An 18,329-nucleotide genomic window follows, 5' to 3' on the forward strand; every position below is an offset into this window, starting at 1 on the left:
ACCCGCCTTCCCCTCCTCTCCTGTGCATGGTACGAGTCCTCCCCTGTAGTTGGTTTCACAGCCCCCGCCCCACACCTTCTTTAGGAGGTGGTGTGTGCCAAGATCCCCTCCGCCCCACCCTAGCCACCTGCTACGTCCTTCATCCCTCCCTCCCCTCCCCGCCTTTTACGGGGCGGGGGCCAAGTCCTCGTCTTCCGCCTCCGTCTCCCTAACCCACTAACCTAGTCGTGAGCGGATAAGCGGCTTTTCCCCAGCCGGCACGCCGGGGGAGTGATTCGCTCCACTCCGAGAGGGTCAGAGCCCGTGTTCTTCCCCCACCTCCCTCCCTGTCTTTGCATAATTTATTATTTTATATTAAATTATTGGTATAAAGTGAGTTGGAAAGATGGGTGTGGCCGTGGAGAGGGAAGAGAGGCTGCTGCCCCTCAGCCAGGGTGGGCAGGGAAGGGGCCGGGGTGAGGAAAAAGCGGGAGGGCGAGGGTGGGCGGCGGATAGGAATCTGGTTACTAGCTGTCAGGCCCAGTCCTGGCTCCTGCCTGGGTCCCGAGACGGGGGTGAATTAGTTTAGCGAGGGGTTTAGTTTAACAGAGGCACGAATGCGATCCCGGCCTGAAGGACCACCGCCGCCCGGCCCCGGCACTTCAGGTCCGACTGTCCCTGGGCCCCAGGTGTGCAGAAGGAACAATCTAGAAGACTGGCGAGAGCGTCACGGTTTATATTATTGCTCCAAGGTCTCACCAGCTCCTGTGGGTGCCCTTCTTCCCCCACGCCCGTCCCAAAGCCCCTCCAGCCCGGATGAGGATGGCCGGCCCAAGCCATCCTCGCATCCCAGGCCTCATCTTCCCCGCCGGCGTCCGCGGAGAGAGTCCCCGCCGGGGAGGTTGAAGGATTCCTTTAAGCGGAGGGGACCCGGATGCCAGGCTTTCCTTTCAGGGGTCAGGCGCGAAGACAAAATCCAGGGCCTGGCGCTCCGCTCCGGCTACGTTGGGGTGCCAGAGGTCCACGATGAAGACCACACGGGGCCCGTCCTCGGGGGCGCCTGTTCGGGACGGGAGAGACGAGTGAGGCCCCCCCCACTCCTCTCCCGGCCGGCCTCCCCGGAGACCCAGCCCTCGGCGCTTCCGCGGAGCCCCGCCGCCGTCCTCGTTACCGTTGTGGGCGGCTGTGTGCAGAAAGGAGTCGTCCACCAGCAGGCAGTGACCTTCCGACCAGCACTGGGGCTCCCCCCCGACCACCAACTCGCAGCCTGGGGGAATCTTCAGGCCTGGCGGTGACGGCGGGGGGGGGGAGGAGGAGAGGGCGGGGGTCCCGGCTGGCACCTCAGAGGCCGAGGCCTCCTTCGCCTGCACGGGTGGAGGCCCCGCCGCCGCCGCCGCGCCTGGCCTTCCAAGTACCAGGCGGGACGAGGCCCCACGGCGTGCCCTCCTCCTCCTCCTCCCCAGGCCCTTCCCGCCCCCTCTGTGTCCTTACCTAGGTGGCAGCGGACGCGAGCGTTGGTGGGCCCACACCGCCCCTCCAGCCGGGCCCCGGGGAGGAGGACGGAGAAGCCGGCGTTGCCGAAGGAGTTGGCGCTCACGAAGCTCCGCAGCCCGCGCAGAGCCCTGTAGGCCCCCGGGCAGCGGCGGCAGTTGCCCGGCTGGCACCTCCCCGCCCGGTACAGCAGAAACTGGTGGCAGCCGGGGGCCGGGGCGGGCGACCAGCCCCGGGGCGGGGAGGGCGACCCCGAGAAGTCCCAGCTCACGGTGCCAAAGTCCCGCAGGATGGCGGCGAAGCTGCCCTCCAGGAGCTCGACGTCGTGCCGTTGGGCGTCCCGGGGCACGAAGGGAGAAGAGGGCAGGTCCGGCAGGAAGAGCAGGGCTGGACGCTGGATGCCCGGGCCCCCGGCGGGCCCGGGCCCGACCCGAGCGGCCCTCCTCACCCGCCCCATGCCGGCCCAGGAGTAGCGGCGGGCGTAGGCCCTCAGTCTCCGGCTCATCGGGCCTTCGGCCCCGGCTCCCTCGCCGGGGTCCCCGGCCTCGGTGCCCGCTCCCGGGCCACCGGCTCCTGGGCCCGGGCCGTCCTGGGAGCCCAGGCGGTAGCAGTACCAAAGGAAAAGGGAAGTGAGGGCCCCGAGGAGCAGCGTGAGGGCCGGGCAGCCCAGGGGCAGGGGCCAAGAGGGCATGGCGAGGGAGGAAAGGCGGGAGAGGGCTTGGGCCTACCCTCCAACCGCTCCTTTCCACCGATCCCTGCCTTCCCCTCTCAGCTCCAGCTTTTCGGGGCCCTGCCTGGGCCTCGCCCCTTTCCTCTCATCCCTCTCCCGGCCCTCCCTGGCTCTGGCCCTCCGGTCCTCGTGGCTCTCCTCCCTACCTGAGGGGTTTCCAACCCCACCACTGGAGCCGGGGGATCCCTCAGCCGGGTGTCAGCAGCCGGGGCCGGTCCACCCCCTCTCTCCCGCTCTTCCTCTCCTGCCTCCCCCTCGGCCTGACGTCACCCTGTCCCCCGCACCCATCCCGTCGGGCCCACCCCGGGGGGACGGGGGAGGAGCTGGGCCCAAGCAGGGGGGCCTCCAGTCCCAAGGGCCTGGGGATGCGGGGGGGAAGGATTCGGGCGGGTCGGGGATGGGTGGTGGTTAAGTGGGAGGTCGGCCACCCCGCAATGCGAAAAGGGGGTGGGGTCGGGGCGGGAGGAGGAGGAGGAGGAGGGAGGCCCCCACCAGACGAGCAGCAAGGACCTGCTGATGGGGATGGGGAAGGGGGATGGACAACCTTGGCCACAGGCGCGAAGGGTTCTGGGAGGCGGAGGCATCGGCCGGCCTCGCCCCCTGCCGGCCGCCCCCGGCAGCGGCGCCGTGATTGACAGCCGGCGCTAGCCAATCAGCGCGCGGGAAGCCGGGCCGGGGTGGCAGCGGCGCCGTGATTGACAGCCGGCGCTAGCCAATCAGCGCGCGGGAAGCGGGGAGGAGGGGGGCGGCAGCGGCGCTGTGATTGACAGCCGGCGACAGCCAATCAGCGCGCTCGCAGAGCCGGGGGCGGGGCCTGGAGCTGTCCGCGCCGCGGCGGTGCTGAAAGCCCACGCGGAGACATTCAGCAGCATCATCATCAATCGTATTTATTGAGCGCTTACTATGTGCACTGTACTAAGCGCTTGGGAAGTGCAAATTGGCAACATCTAGAGACAGTCCCTACCCAACAGTGGGCTCACAGTCTGAAAGGGGGAGACAGAGAGCAAAACCAAACATACTAGCAAAATAAAATAGATATGTACAAGCAAAATAAATAAATAAATAAATAAATGAATAGAGTAATAAATATGTACAAACATATATACATATATACAGGTGCTGTGGGGAAGGGAAGGAGCTAAGATGGGGGGATGGCGAGGAGGACGAGGGGGAGAGGAAGGAAGGGGCTCGTGTTTCTTGAGCGCTTGCTGTATTGACTGAGCGCTTGGGAAGCCCAAGTTGGCAACCTAATAATAATAATAATGATGATGGCATTTAGTAAGCGCTTACTCTGTGCAAAGCACTGTTCTACGCGCTGGGGGGGGATACAAGGTGATCAGGTTGCCCCACGTGGGGCTCACAGTCTTCATCCCCATTTTACAGACGAGGGAACTGAGGCTCAGAGAAGTGAAGCGACTTGCCCAAGGTCACACAGCAGGCATGTGGCGGAGTCGGGATTCGAACCCATGACCTCTGACTCCAAAGCCCGGGCCCTTTCCAGTGACCATGCTGCTAGACGACAAAGCAAAACATATTAACAAAAGAAAATAAATAGAATAGTTCATTCATGCATTAAATCATATTTATTGAGCGCTTACTGTGCAGAGCACTGGACTAAACGCTTGGGAAGTACAAGTTGGCAACCGTAGACGGCCCCTACGCAACAGCGGGCTCACAGGCTAGAAGGGGGAGACAGACGACAAAGCAAAACATATTAACAAAATAAAATAAATAGAATAGTTCATTCATTCAGTCGTATTTATTGAGCGCTTACTGTGTGCACAGCACCGGACTAAACGCTTGGGAAGTCCAAGTTGGCAACCTAGAGAGACGGTCCCTACACAACAGCGGGCTCACAGGCGAGAAGGGGGAGACAGACGACAAAGCAAAACGTATTAACAAAATAAAATAAATAGAATAGTTCATTAGTTCATTCCATCGCATTTATTGAGCGCTGCCTGTATGCACAGCACTGTACTAAACGCTTGGGAAGTCCAACTGGGCAACAGATAGAGACGGTCCCTCCCCAACAGCGGGCTCACAGGCTAGAAAGGGGAGACAGACAACAAAGCAAAACATATTAACAAAATAAAATAAATATTCAAATAAATGAAATACATTCATTCATTCATTCATTCCATCGTATTTATTGAGCTCTGACTGTGTGCAGAGCACCGGACTAAACTCTTGGGAAGTCCAAGTTGGCAACATACAGAGACGGTCCCTACGCAACAGCGGGCTCACAGGCTAGAAGGGGGAGACAGACAACAAAGCGAAACATATTAACAAAATAAAATAAATAGAATAGTTCATTCAGTCATACAATCGTATTTATTGAGCTCTGCCTGTGTACAGAGCACTGGCCTAAGCGCTTGGGAAGTCCAAGTTGGCAACATCTAGAGACGGTCCCTACCCAACAGCGGGCTCACAGGCTAGAAGGGGGAGACGGACAACAAAACAAAGCATGGTAACAAAATAAAATAAATAGAATAGTACATTCATTCATTCGATCGTATTTATAGAGAAGCAGCATGGCTCAGTGGAAAGAGCCCGGGCTTTGGAGTCAGAGGTCATGGGTTCAAATCCCGGCTCCACCAATTGTCAGCTGTGTGACTTTGGGCAAGTCACTTCTCTGGGCCTCAGTTCCCTCATCTGTAAAATGGGGATTAAGACTGTGAGCCCCATGTGGGACAACCTGATCACCTTGTATCCCCCCAGCGCCTAGAACAGTGCTTTGCACAGAGTAAGCGCTTAACAAATACCATTATTATTATTATTATTGAGCGCTGACTCTGTGCAGAGCACTGGACTAAGCTCTTGGGAAGTCCAAGTTGGCAACATCTAGAGACGGTCCCTACCCAACAGTGGGCTCACAGGCTAGAAGGGGGAGACGGACAACAAAACAAAACGTATTAACCAAATAAAATAAATAGAATAGTAAATATGTACAAGTAAAATAAATAAAGAGTAATAAATCTGTACAAACATATGTACATATATACAGGTGCTGTGGGGAGGGGAAGGAGGTAAGGCGGGGGGATGGGGAGGGGGAGGAGGGGGAGAGGAAGGAGGGGGCACAGTCTGGGAAGGCCTCCTGGAGGAGGTGAGCTCTCAGTAGGGCTTTGAAGGGAGGAAGAGAGATAGTTTGGCGGATGTGCGGAGGGAGGCCATTCCGGGCCAGGGGGAGGACGTGGGCCGGGGGTCGATGGCGGGACGGGCGAGAACGAGGTCCAGTGAGGGTGCACAGTGAGGATTCATTCCATCGTCTTTACTGAGTGCCGACTGTGTGCAGAGCACTGGACTAAGCGCTTGGGAAGTCCAACTGAGCAACAGATAGAGACGGTCCCTCCCCCACAACGGGCTCCCAGTCTAGAAGGGGGAGACAGAAGACAAAGCAAAACATATTAACATAATAAAATAAATAATAATAATGGCATTTATTAAGCGCTTACTATGTGCAAAGCACTGTTCTAAGCGCTGGGGAGTTTACAAGGTGATCAGGTTGTCCCTCGGGGAGCTCACAGTCTTCATCCCCGTTTTACAGAGGAGGGAACTGAGGCCCAGAGAAGTTAAGTGACTTGCCCAAAGTCACACAGCTGACAAATAGAATAGTAAATATGTACAGGGGAGCGTCAGGATGGGGCCCGGGTGCGCGCACACTCAGATGCCATTCATTCATTCGATTGAGCCCCGACTGTGTGCAGAGCACTGCACTAAGCGCTGGGGAAGGACAAGGCGGCAACATATTCATTCATTCGATCGTGTTTATTGAGCGCTGACTGTGTGCAGAGCACTGCACTAAGCACTTGGGAAGGACAAGGCGGCAACATATTCATTCGATCGTATTTATTGAGCGCTTACTGTGTGCAGAGCACTGCACTAAGCGCTTGGGAAGGACAAGTCAGCAACAAAGACGGTCCCTACCCAACAACGGGCCTATAATAATAATAATAATGTTGGTATTTGCTAAGCGCTGAGGGAGATATAAGGCGATCAGGTTGGCCCCCTTGGGGCTCACAGTCTTCATCCCCATTTGACAGATGAGGTCAATCAATCAATCAATCAATCAATCGTATAGGTCACCGAGGCCCAGAGAATAATAATAATGATGATGGCATTTATTAAGCGCTTACTATGTGCCAAGCACTGTTCTATGCGCTGGGGAAGTTACAAGGTGATCAGGTTGTCCCACGGGGAGGCTCACAGTCTTCACCCCCATTTGACAGATTGGGTCAGTGAGGCCCAGAGAAGAATAATAATAATGATGCCATTTATTAAGTGCTTAGTATGTGCCAAGCACTGTTCTGAGCACTGGGGAGGTTACAAGGTGATCAGGTTGTCCCACGGGGGGCTCACAGTCTTCATCCCCATTTGACAGATGGGGTCAGTGAGGCCCAGAGAATAATAATAATAACAATAGCATTTATTAAGCGCTTACTCTTTGCAAAGCACTGTTCTAAGCACTGGGGAGGTTACAAGGTGATCAGGTGTCCCACGGGGAGGCTCACAGTCTTTAAGTGACTTGCCCAAAGTCACACAGCTGACAAGTGGCGGAGCCGGGATTTGAACCCATGACCCCTGACTCCAAAGCCCCTGCTCTTTCCACTGAGCCGCGCTGCTAATCTTGGCATTTGTTAAGCGCTTACTATGCGCTAAACACTGTTCTAAGCGCTGGGGAGGTTACAAGGCGATCAGGTTGTCCCACATGGGGCCGTCAGTCTTCATCCCCATTTTCCAGATGAGGTCACTGAGGCCCAGAGAAGCGAAGTGACTTGCCCAAGGTCACACAGCAGACAAGCGGCGGAGCCGGGATTAGAACCCATGACTTCTGACTCCGCAGCCCGGGCTCTTTCCACTGAAACACGCTGCTTCTCTAGTATGAGCCCATTGTTGGTTAGGGACCATCTCTTTATGTTGCCAACTTGGACTTCCCAAGCGCTTAGTACAGTGCTCTGCACACAGTAAGCGCTCAATAAATACGATTGAATGAATATGGGGCCGCGGCGGACCGGGGGCGGCGAGGGTCCTCTTACGGGGGGAATCCAGATGGGGGAACGTTTCTAGAACTGGCTCAGTGGAAAGAGCCCGGGCTTTGGAGTCAGAGGTCATGGGTTCAAATCCAGGCTCCGCCAATGGTCAGCTGTGTGACTTTGGGCAAGTCACTTCACTTCTTTGGGCCTCAGTTCCCTCATCTGCAAAATGGGGATGAAGCTTGTGAGCCCCCCGCCGTGGGACAACCTGATCACCTTGTAACCTCCCCAGCGCTTAGCACAGTGCTCTGCACATAGTAAGTGCTTAATAAATGCCATCTTTATTATTATTATTATTAGAAAGGGGACACCTCGAAGGAACCCAGGCGCGTCAGGCGGGGAATTAATCAATCGATGAGCGCAGTATTAAGTGAGGGCCCACAGGGAGGTGTGAAGCAGTGGGGAGTTGCAGACTTGGAGACCGTGAGCCCGTTGTTGGGTAGAGACCGTCTACGTTGCCGACTTGGACTTCCCAAGCGCTTAGTACAGTGCTCTGCGCACGGTAAGCGCTCAATAAATACGATGGAATGAATGAATTTAGCCATGGGGCCCTTCGATTCTTGGAAGGGAATTTGGGTGGGACGGAGCTGTTGAGGGAGGGAAGAGAAAAGCTTACTGGGGAATGCGGGGGGGACTTGATGTTTGGGTTGGGGGGGGAAACTGAGGGGCCAGGGTAATGCCTTGGAGGGCGCGGGGAGAAATGATGATGATGATGATGATGATGGTATTTGTTAAGCTCTTACTATGTGCAAAGCACTGTTCTAAGCGCTGGGGAGGTTACAAGGTGATCAGGTTGTCCCACGGGGGCTCACATTTTTAATCCCCATTTTCCAGATGAGGTAACTGAGGGCCAGAGAAGTGACGTGACTTACCCAAAGTCACCCAGCTGACAGTTGGTGGAGCCGGGATTTGAACCCATGACCTCTGACTCCAAAGCCCGGGCTCTTTCCACTGAGCCACGGTGAAACGTCACCAGCAAAGTAGCAGCAGCGTGGCCTAGTGACTAGAGCCCGGGCCTGGGCATCGGGCGACCTGAGTTCTAATCCTGACTCCGCCCCTGGTCTGCTGGGGGACCTTGGACAAGTCTCGACTTCTCCATGCCTCAGTTTCCCCCTCTGTGAAATTTTATTTGTACATATTTATTTTATTTTGTTACTATGTTTTGTTTTGTTCTCTGTCTCCCCCTTCTAGACTGTGAGCCCGCTGTTGGGTAGGGACCGTCTCTATGTGTTGCCAGCTTGGACTTCCCAAGCGCTTAGCACAGTGCTCTGCACACAGTAGGCGCTCAATAAATACGATTGAACCAATGAACCCATGACCCCTGACTCCAAAGCCCGGGCTCTTTCCGCTGAGCCACGCTGCTTCTCTGAAATGGAAGGGGAATTCAGATGGAGGGTGCGCGTTTTGTGAGGGGTGATGGAGGACTAGTGGATGGGGTGAGGTGAGAATCCAGCTGTGTCATGGTGTGAGGAAATGGGGAGGGGGAAGTAGAGGATTCCAGGGAATTTCTGCTATGGCCAGATTTGTTTTCCCTTCTCTCTTGGAGGATGGGAATGGTTTTTATTGTGGGGGGGTCCAGCTGGGCCTTTTCCCCTCAAAGGTCCCTCCTCCTCCCTGTTCTCTTTCTCTTCTTCTGTTTCCCTCCTCCTCCTCCTCCTCCTTTTTCCCCCCCCCACCACAAAAACTAGATCCCTCCCCTCGCCCAGCCCCAGGATCTGACGTGGGCTCCGGCACCTTCAGCGGCTTCTCCCTCCCGCATCCCCTGCTCCCGAGCTCTCCTGTCCCCTCCCCGGCCTTCCCGCAGCCTTCCCAACCCGATTTCAGAGGAAGGCCGGCAGATCCAGGCGTCCGGGCTGGGAAGGGAAAGAAACGCATCCCGGCCCTCCGACGGACCCCCCCTTCTCCCTTCCAACTCCTTTCCCATCTCCCAGCCGCAGCCTTGTAACCCCGGGACAGAGGAAAGCAGGAATCCGGGGCAAGAAGGGACCCACGCGTCTGGCATTCCCAGGCCCCCATCCCTGCCAATTTCCTCTTTTTTCCCTATTATTGCTTTCCCTTCTTCCCCCCTCCTCCAAAAAAAAAAAAAAAGCCAGAGGACGACAGAAAGGGAAGGAACAGTGGCCACCAAGGAGAGAGGCGGAAAAGGCCATCGAGGCTTGGCAGTATTGGGGTGCAGGCCGGGGATCTGAAGAGCCATGGGGGCCCCCCGGCTCTCTTCCCTGCTGCTACTGCTGCTGAGCTGCCCCTGGACTCGAGGTAAGAAGGAGTGGATTGATGGAGATGAGGATTGCAACCCCGAAAGGAGACTGGGGATGGGGAGGGGGCTACCACATAGAACCCATCATCACGCACCACGAGGAAGAGGGGGGTCCCTTTTCCCTCCCAACCTCCCTTCCCCCCGCCCGCCAATTCCCGGCACGTCCAGCTTCTTGCAGCCGGTGGGGTGATGGGGAGGAGGGAGGGGGGGAGATGGGACGCTGCAGTGGGGAAAGGAAAAAGATGGGGGTGGGGGAAAGCCGCCGCTTCCCTCCTGCACCATCAGTAACAGGACCCCGACCCCATCAAAAAAGGGGATCCTGGATGAGAGGATAGACTCCCAGAGGGGAGAGGCCGGCGACCCAGAGAGGACGGAAAAAAGAGACCATACCCCCATGCGCACAGGACACAGACACCAGAAAAATCAGGCCGAGGCAGACATGTGAAGACATAGTTAGAGAGCGATGGGAGGAAGACGCAGAAATAGACCCAGAAATACTCGGACAGATGGGCCGAGGCAGATGGACACACATTAATAGAGAAACGGAGCTACCCACACACAACCCGTGGACCTCAGCATACACGGAAGGCATGTAGAGGGTGGCCCACAGACCCCCGACTTATAAATCAGCTCAGACAGAGGAATAAGGAAATCGCTGGAAGAATCCCACTCAATAGGCAGAGAACGTGCTATCCAAAGGAATGTGTCTGTGTACCCTCCCAAGCGCTTAGTACAGTGCTCTGCACCCAGTAAGCGCTCAGTGAACACGACCGATTGATTGAATAGATTGCTTTCAACTTGAACTCCTAACCCCTGACATGCCTTGGCGCCGCCAAGCCCCTGCGGTGATTCGCTCCCAGAATATCCCGACCCAGAGGACAAGAGGCCCTGCAGAGAAAATGGGAGCAGGGTGCTGGACGTAATTCGGGGATCTAATCGAGTGAGGGACCCCGGATCTCGGGGCAGGAACGTGGGATGGGGTTGGGGGAGGGAGACATGCTGGGAATTAGGCAGAGGCCTGGGAGATGTAGAGGTCACCGGGGGAGCGCCGAAGGGAGGGCCTAGGGGTGGAACAGTGGCGAAGGGCGTCCAGTCGATCTTCCCCCTGGGCTCACACGGCCTCCCCTCCTAGGAGTCCCTCTGAAGGAGGAAGGGACGATGTCTGGGGGAAACCGAGAGCTGTCTACGGCCCCGCCTGTGGTCCTGGCTGAGCTGCTTCATGGAGCCCTACTGAGAAGAGGACCGGAGATGGGCACCTTCCCGGGTGAGGCGGGCCCAGACAGAGGAACGGGCAGAGTGGGGGACCTCGGACCCACCGACAAATAGGCGGAGGCCGAGAGAAGTTGCCGGAGAAAAAGCCAGGACGGAAGAAAGACAGGGAGACATAGAGGAGGTTTCAGGGAGCGAGGGAAAAAAGAAAACAACCTAGGGAATCTGGAAAAAAACGAGGGACTGACGGGGGGCAGTGACAAAGGCCAAAGAAGGGATAATGCAGGGATTTAGAGCGTGGAATAAGGAAGGGGGAAGGGAAGAGGGGGAAAGAGAATCTTGGGGTTGGACTGCCAAGAAGGCTGAGGTAGAGAGACTTGGCAATTGGTTCCAACGGGGAATTTTTTGCCAGAAGCCCTGACTCTGTCTTCTTTGGGTCCCACCCGAGGTAGGCCTGGCACTGGCTTTCAAGGCAGGGCAGGACTAGGTTCCCAATGACTTCTGACCGGAACAAAAGCCAAAGGGTCTCCCCCACCGCTGTCGCCCCCCGTTTGGGTGGGATTGGATTTGGTGGGAGACAGAGGTGGATCAATCTTCCCTTCCGCCCTCCCCACCGAGAGCCCACCCTTTCCCGCGATCTCGGGGGAGATTCCCCGTCCTAATCCCCCCGCTCTTTGCCTCTGTGCCCTTTCCCCGACTTCCCCTCCAGGCCTGGCCCCCGTCCCCACAGTAGCCGCTCCATCAGAGGACCAGACCCTAGCCCCACCCTCGCCCCCGCGGGGTACGGAGCCAGGCGTAGGACCCCTCACCACGGCCGTGACCCCCAAGGAGACCAGGGGAGCGAGGCCCACTGGTCCAGAGCTTCTGACACCACCCCCCGGGACTACGGCCTCCCCGCCCCCGGATCCCGCTTCCCCGGGCCCACCCCTCAGCCCCGAGGCCGGAGAGGAAGAGACCACGACCACCCTCATCACCACGACCACCGTCACCACCGTGACCAGCCCCGGTGAGCCTGGGGATGAGCTGGGGGGACTGGATGACGAGCTAGGGGAGGTAGGACTCCCGGGGCTTAACCTGCCGGGGAAGGGAGGGAAGGGAAATGGAAATAATTCCTCGGTAAACAACTTGGGAGCAGGGATCTACGTACACTATTCTGTTGTACTTTCCCAAGCGCTGGGTACCATGTCTGCACGTAGTGAGTGCTCAAGAAATACCACTGAGTGGGGATAACGTGGTTCGGGGGCAGGGATCTACGTACACTATTCTATTGCACTTTCCCAAGCACTGGATATGGTGTCTGCATGTAGTGAGTGCTCAAGAAATACCACTGAGTGGGGATAACATGGTTCAGGGACAGGGATCTACGTACACTATTCCATTGTACTTTCCCAAGTGCTGGGTACGGTGTCGGCATGTAGTGAGCGCTCAAGAAATACCACTGAGTGGGGATAACGTGGTTCGGGAGCAGGGATCTACGTACACTATTCTATTGTACTTTCCCAAGCGCTGGGTATGGGGTCTGCACGTAGTGAGCGCTCAAGAAATACCACTGAGTGGGGATAACGTGGTTCGGCGAGAGAAAGGGACGGGTCCAACGACAGGATCCAAGGAGAACTGGAGAGAGAGAGAAAGCGTCCTGGAGGTCACCTGGGGTGAAATGTGCCTCCCTGGGGCTGCTCTGGAGCTTCATCGGGGCCTCTCTCGTCGGCTTGTGCCTCCCTAGTTCTGTGCAGCAACAACGTCTCGGAAGGCGAGGGCTTTGTGGAGTCGCCGGAGTTTGGAAGTTCAGCCGGCCCCTCCCTGGGGCCTCTCGATTGCACTTACAGCATCTCAGTCTACCCCGGCTATGGCATTGAAATCCAGGTAACTGAGCCCACCGTTGGGTAGGGACCGTCTCTATATGTTGCCAACTTGTACTTCCCAAGCGCATAGTACAGCGCTCTGCACACAGTAAGCGCTCAATAAATACGATTGATTGATTGATTGATTGAGACCCCAACCTAGACCCGTCTCTGGGTCTCCCTTCCATTTCCCTCATAATGCCCCCTCACCAAATATCCAGTCCCCATGGCCTTAACATTATCTGAAGCCACACGCAGCGGGACAAGGGTGGATTGGGGTTTGAGATGACCTGAGAGGGCAGGGGATAATAATAAGAATAGCTGTGAAGCACTTACTATGTGCCAGGCACTGTACTAAGCGCTGGGGTGGATACAGGCAGCGTGGAGCTTAGAGAAGCAGCGTGGCTCAGTGGAAAGAGCCCGGGCTCTGGAGCCAGAGGTCATGGGTTCAAATCCCAACTCCGCCACTTGTCAGCTGTGTGTCTTTGGGCAAGCCACTTCTCTGCGCCTCAGTGACCTCATCTGTAAAATGGGGATTAAGACTGTGAGCCCCCCGTGGGACAACCCGATCACCTTGTATCCTCCCCAGCGCTTAGAACGGTGCTTTGCACATAGTAAGCGCTTAACGAATACCATCGTTATTATCATCACAAGCAAATCGGGTCGGACGCAGTCCCTGTCCCGTGTGGGGCTGAAGACTCTTCTAGACTGTGAGCCCACTGTTGGATAGGGACCGTCTCTATATGTTCCCGACTTGTAATAATAACAATAATGATGGCATTTATTAAGCCCTTACTATGTGCAAAGCACTGTACTAAGCACCGGGGAGATTACAAGGAGATCAGGTTGTCCCACGGGGGGCTCACAGTCTTAATCCCCATTTTACAGATGAGGGAACTGAGGCCCAGAGAAGTGAAGTGACTTGCCCAAAGTCACGCAGCTGACAATTGGCAGAGATGGGATTCGAACCCATGACCCATGACTCCAAAGCCGAGGCTCTTTCCCCTGAGCCACGCTGCTTCTCAACTTGTACTTCCCAAGCGCTTAGTCCAGTGCTCTGCACACAGTAAGCGCTCAATAAACACGATTGAATGAAAAGACTCGGTCGCCCTTTTACAGGTGAGGTAACTGAGGCGTAGAGGCGGAAAGTGACTTGCCCAAGGTCACACAGCAGAAAAGGGGCCGGGCCGGGATTAGAATCCACAATCTTCTGATTCCCGGGATTAGAATCCACGACCTTCTGATTCCCGGGCCCTGGGTGTATTCACTACACCGTGCAGAGAAGCTGAGTGTCAGGTGGCAGTGGGGTGGTCTTCCGACTCAGTCAATGTATCCCCCTCCGCTCCTCCACCGCTAATCTCCTCACTGTACCTCGTTCTCGCCTCTCCCGCCGTCGACCCCCGGCCCACGTCATCCCCCGGGCCTGGAATGGCCTCCCTCTGCCCCTCCGCCAAGCTAGCTCTCTTCCTCCCTTCAAGGCCCTGCTGAGAGCTCACCTCCTCCAGGAGGCCTTCCCAGACTGAGCCCCTTCCTTCCTCTCCCCCTCATCCCCCTCTCCATCCCCCCATCTTACCTCCTTCCCTTCCCCACAGCACCTGTATATATGTATATATGGTTGTACAGATTTATTACTCTATTTATTTATTTATTTATCTTACTTGTACATTTCTATCCTATTTATTTTATTTTGTTGGTATGTTTGGTTCTGTTCTCTGTCTCCCCCTTTTAGACTGTGAGCCCACTGTTGGGTAGGGACTGTCTCTATGTGTTGCCAATTTGTACTTCCCAAGCGCTTAGTACAGTGTTCTGCACATAGTAAGCGCTCAATAAATACGATTGATTGATTGATTGATTGATTGATTGATTGATTCAGGTGCAGTCCCTGAACCTGTCCCGGGAAGAGGGGCTGTTGGTGCTGGCAGTCGGGGGGTCTCCAGCTCCGGTCCCCCAGGTTCTGGCCAACGCTTCGCTGCTAGGAGAGGGGCAGGTCCTGCGCAGTCCAACCAACCAGCTGCTGCTCCATTTTCGGAGCCCTCGGGCCTCCCGGGGAAATGGCTTCCGGATTCGCTACCAGGGTGAGTGAAGAAGGTGGGGCGCGGAGGGTGATGGAGGGAAGGAAGAGAGCAGAGGGGTTGGGAGAGAGTTGGTTGCCCTGCCCTGAGAAGAGAGACTAAGAGACGAGTGGGCCGCTCCCAGATCCGGCTCCCACTGGGATCCGAGGACCGGAGCGGGAATACCTTCCGACCGCCGCCCCCCCGTCTTTCCGCAGCGTACCTCCTGAGCTGCGGCTTTCCTCCCCGGCCGGCCCACGGGGATGTGAGTGTGACAGACGTCCACCCCGGGGGTGCCGCTACTTTCCACTGTGACTCGGGCTACCAACTCCACGGGGAAGAAGGCCTCGTCTGCCTCAACGCCACGCGCCCGGTCTGGAGCGGGGAGCCGCCTGTCTGCGTCGGTGAGAGGCCGGGGCCGGGGGGAGAGAAGGGTCCGTGTCCCGGGGTCAGAGAGGGGAAGGGAAAGGAAAGCTGCACGGGACAAGGCTCTTCGATCAATCCGTCAATCCATCAGTGGTAATTATTGAGCGCTTACTGTGTGCGGAGCGTTTGAGAAGCAACACGGCCTAGTGGGAAAACCCAAGTCGGAGGACCTGGGTTTCTATATGATAGCATTTATTAAGCGCTTACGATGTGCAGAGCACCGTTCTAAGCTCTGAGGAGATGACAAGGTGATCAGGTTGTCCCACGTGGGGCTCACAGCCTTAATCCCCATTTTACAGATGAGGGAACTGAGGCACAGAGAAATTGAGTGACTTGCCCAAAGTCACACAGCTGACAAGTGGCGGAGCTGGGATTCGCCAGCTTGTACTTCCCAAGCTCTTAGTCCAGTGCTCTGCACACAGTAAGCGCTCAACAAATACGATTGAATGAATGAATTTGAACCCATGACCTCTGACTCCAAAGCCCGGGCTCTTTCCACTGAGCCACACTGCTTCTCTAAGCCGCAGCAGAGCCGGGTTCTAATCCCGTCTCTGTCAGTTCCCCTCCCGACGGCACCTGTATATATGTTTGTACAGATTTATTACTCTATTTAGTTTACTTGTACATATTTACTATTCTATTTATTTTGTTAATGATGGGCATCTAGCTTTAATTCTATTTGTTCTGACGACTTGACACCTGTCCACATGTTTTCTTTTGTCGTCTGTCTCCCCCTTCTAGACTGTGAGCCCGTTGTTGGGTAGGGACCGTCTCTCTATGTTGCCGACTTGTACTTCCCAAGCGCTTAGTCCAGTGCTTTGCACACAGTAAGCACTCAATAAATCCGATTGAATGAATGAATTGCTTGCTGTGTGACCTTGGACAAGTCACTTCACTTCTCTGGGCCTCATTCTCCTGTTCTTCCTCCTAGTTAGACTGTGAGCCCAATACGGGACAGGGACTGTGTCCAAAGTAATTAATTTATTAATTCAGGGAAGCAGCGTGGTTCAATGGAAAGAGCACGGATTTGGCAGTCAGAGGTTGTGGGTTCTAATCCCAGCTCCACCACTTGTCAGCTGTGTGACTTTGGGCAAGTCACTTCACTTCTCTGGGCCTCAGTTCCCTCATCTGGAAAATGGGGATTAAGATTGTGAGCCCCACATGGGACAACCTGATCACCTTGTATTTCATTCATTAATTCAATCGTATTTATTGAGCGCTTACTGTGTGCAGGGCACTGGACTAAGCGCTTGGGGAGTACGAGTTGGCAACATATAGAGACGGTCCCTACCCAACAGCGGGCTCACAGTCTAGAAGAATATCCCCCCCAGTGCTTAGAACAATGCTTTGCACATAGTAAGTGCTTAACAAATACCAAAAAAAAAAAATTATACCTACCCCAGCACTGAGAACGGTGTTTGACACATAGTAAATACTTAACATTCATTCAATGGTATTTATTCAGTCAGTCAGTCAGTCATATTTATTGAGCGCTTACTGTGTGCAGAGCACTGTACTAAGCGCTTGGGAAGTACAAGTTGGCAACATATAGAGATGGTCCCTACCCAACAGCGGGCTCACAGTCTAGAAGGGTATCCCCCCCAGTGCTTAGAACAATGCTTTGCACATAGTAAGCGCTTAACAAATATCAAAAAAATTATACCTACCCCAGCACTGAGAACAGTGTTTGACGCATAGTAAATACTTAACATTCATTCATTCATTCAATAGTATTTATTGAACGTTTACTGTGTGCAGAGCACTGTACTAAGCGCCTGGGAAGTACAAGTCGTCAACATGACGTACGGTATTAACAAATACCATAAATAAAGCCAGAGGTGGTAGACCTGAGCCCTGCCCACAAGGAGTTTACAGTCCACCAGGGGAGACAGACTTTAAAGTAGATAAGGGATAGGGGAATTAGTAGAGTATAAGAATATCCATTCATTCATTCATTCATTCATTCAATCGTATTTATTGAGCGCTTACCGTGTGCAGAGCACTGTACTAAGCACTTGGGAAGTCCAAGTCGGCAACATAGAGAGACGGTCCCTACCCAACAACGGGCTCGCAGTCTAGAAGGGGGAGACGACAAAACAAAACATGTGGACAGGTATCAAAGTCATCAGAACAAATAGAATTAAAGCTAAATGCACATCATTAACAAAATAAATAGATTGATAAATATGTACAAGTCAAATAGAGTAATAAATCTGTACAAATATATATACAGGTGCTGTGGGGAGGGGAAGGCAGTAGGGTTCCCTTCCCCACAGCACATGTATATATGTTTGTACATATTTATTACTCTATTTATTTATTTATTTATTTTACCTGTACCTATCTATTCTATTTATTTTATTTTGTTAGTATGTTTGGTTTTGTTCTCCGTCTCCCCCTTCTAGACTGTGAGCCCACTGTTGGGTAGGGACTGTCTCTATATGTTGCCAGCTTGTACTTCCCAAGCGCTTAGTCCAGTGCTCTGCACACAGTAAGCGGTCAATAAATACGATTGATTGATTGATTGATTCTTCTAGACTGTGAGCCCACTGTTGGGTAGGGACCGTCTCTATGTGTTTAGAGACGGTGTTTATGTGCGGTGCTCTGCACATAGTAAGCGCTCAATAAATACGATTGATGATGATGATGTGTTGCCAACTTGTGCTTCCCAAGTGCTTCGTCCAGTGCTCTGCACACAGTAAGCGCTCAATAAATACGATTGAATGAACGAATGAATGGGGAGGAGGAGAGGAAAAAGGGGGCTCGGTCTGGGAAGTGCCGCAAGGGCGAGGGTGAAGGTAAGAGAGGGTATGTGGGTGAGGGTTCTCTCACCTGGGGACGCGGGATCGGGGGGCACGGCCGAAACCCTGGGAGCAAAGCCGGGACCCCGCGGGAGAAGCCATCCCAAGGCTTTCTGTGACGCTCTCTTTCCTTCAGCGGCTTGTGGGGGCTCCATCCACAACGCCACACTGGGTAGGATTGTGTCCCCCGAGCCCGGGGGGGGCCGCGGGGCCCAACCTCACCTGCCGCTGGATCATCGAGGCGGCCGAAGGCCGGAGGCTGCACCTGCACTTTGAGAGGGTCTCTCTGGATGAGGACAACGATCGGTGAGGGGGCTTTGGGGGAAAAGGCTCTCGTGCCCGGGGTGGGGCAGAGGGGGACAGGAGACGGGGGGCCGGGGGGAGAGCCGGCCTAGCGGGGAGGATAAGCTCACCTGTCCGGAAGTGGGAGGGAAGGCTTTTCTGCCCAGAGGGGAGGGAATTGTGGTGGACAAGACCTTTCCAAAGACGGGAAAACCACAGGGAAGACCCTAGG

The 18,329-nt window shown here is 55.1% G+C and overlaps 2 protein-coding genes across 2 annotated transcripts in view; one reads left to right on the forward strand and one right to left on the reverse strand.

The window, feature by feature from the left end:
* Nucleotides 1–328: 328 nt before the first annotated feature.
* ASPHD1 (aspartate beta-hydroxylase domain containing 1) lies at nt 329–2,657 on the reverse strand. Its single transcript, XM_038763301.1, has 3 exons — nt 1,471–2,657; nt 1,151–1,264; nt 329–1,039 (listed from the first exon to the last, which is right to left on the reverse strand). The coding sequence occupies exons 1-3, from the start codon at nt 2,159–2,161 to the stop codon at nt 930–932; spliced, it is 915 nt and encodes a 304-aa protein (XP_038619229.1). The 5' UTR covers nt 2,162–2,657; the 3' UTR covers nt 329–929.
* A 6,293-nt stretch (nt 2,658–8,950) lies between these two features.
* The window catches only part of SEZ6L2 (seizure related 6 homolog like 2), a 34,675-nt gene continuing 25,296 nt past the window's right edge, over nt 8,951–18,329 (forward strand). The window contains 8 exon segments of the mRNA XM_038763737.1: nt 8,951–9,486; nt 10,620–10,751; nt 11,406–11,702; nt 12,420–12,559; nt 14,411–14,612; nt 14,807–14,992; nt 17,952–18,007; nt 18,009–18,121. Of these exon segments, the coding sequence (XP_038619665.1) occupies nt 9,426–9,486; nt 10,620–10,751; nt 11,406–11,702; nt 12,420–12,559; nt 14,411–14,612; nt 14,807–14,992; nt 17,952–18,007; nt 18,009–18,121 (1,187 nt within the window). The 5' untranslated portion in view covers nt 8,951–9,425.

The sequence above is a fragment of the Tachyglossus aculeatus genome, chromosome 21 (genome assembly GCF_015852505.1).
Source record: "Tachyglossus aculeatus isolate mTacAcu1 chromosome 21, mTacAcu1.pri, whole genome shotgun sequence".
In the NCBI taxonomy this organism is placed as follows: domain Eukaryota; kingdom Metazoa; phylum Chordata; class Mammalia; order Monotremata; family Tachyglossidae; genus Tachyglossus; species Tachyglossus aculeatus.

Bases quoted from the DNA above. Each gene is read 5' to 3' on its own strand.
- ASPHD1 (XM_038763301.1), bottom strand. From the start codon at position 2,161: ATGCCCTCTTGGCCCCTGCCCCTGGGCTGCCCGGCCCTCACGCTGCTC. The intron at 1,265-1,470 runs GTAAGGACACAG...CGTCACCGCCAG, and splicing joins TCGCGTCCGCTGCCACCTAG to GCCTGAAGATTCCCCCAGGC. The intron at 1,040-1,150 runs GTAACGAGGACG...CGTCCCGAACAG, and splicing joins GCACACAGCCGCCCACAACG to GCGCCCCCGAGGACGGGCCC.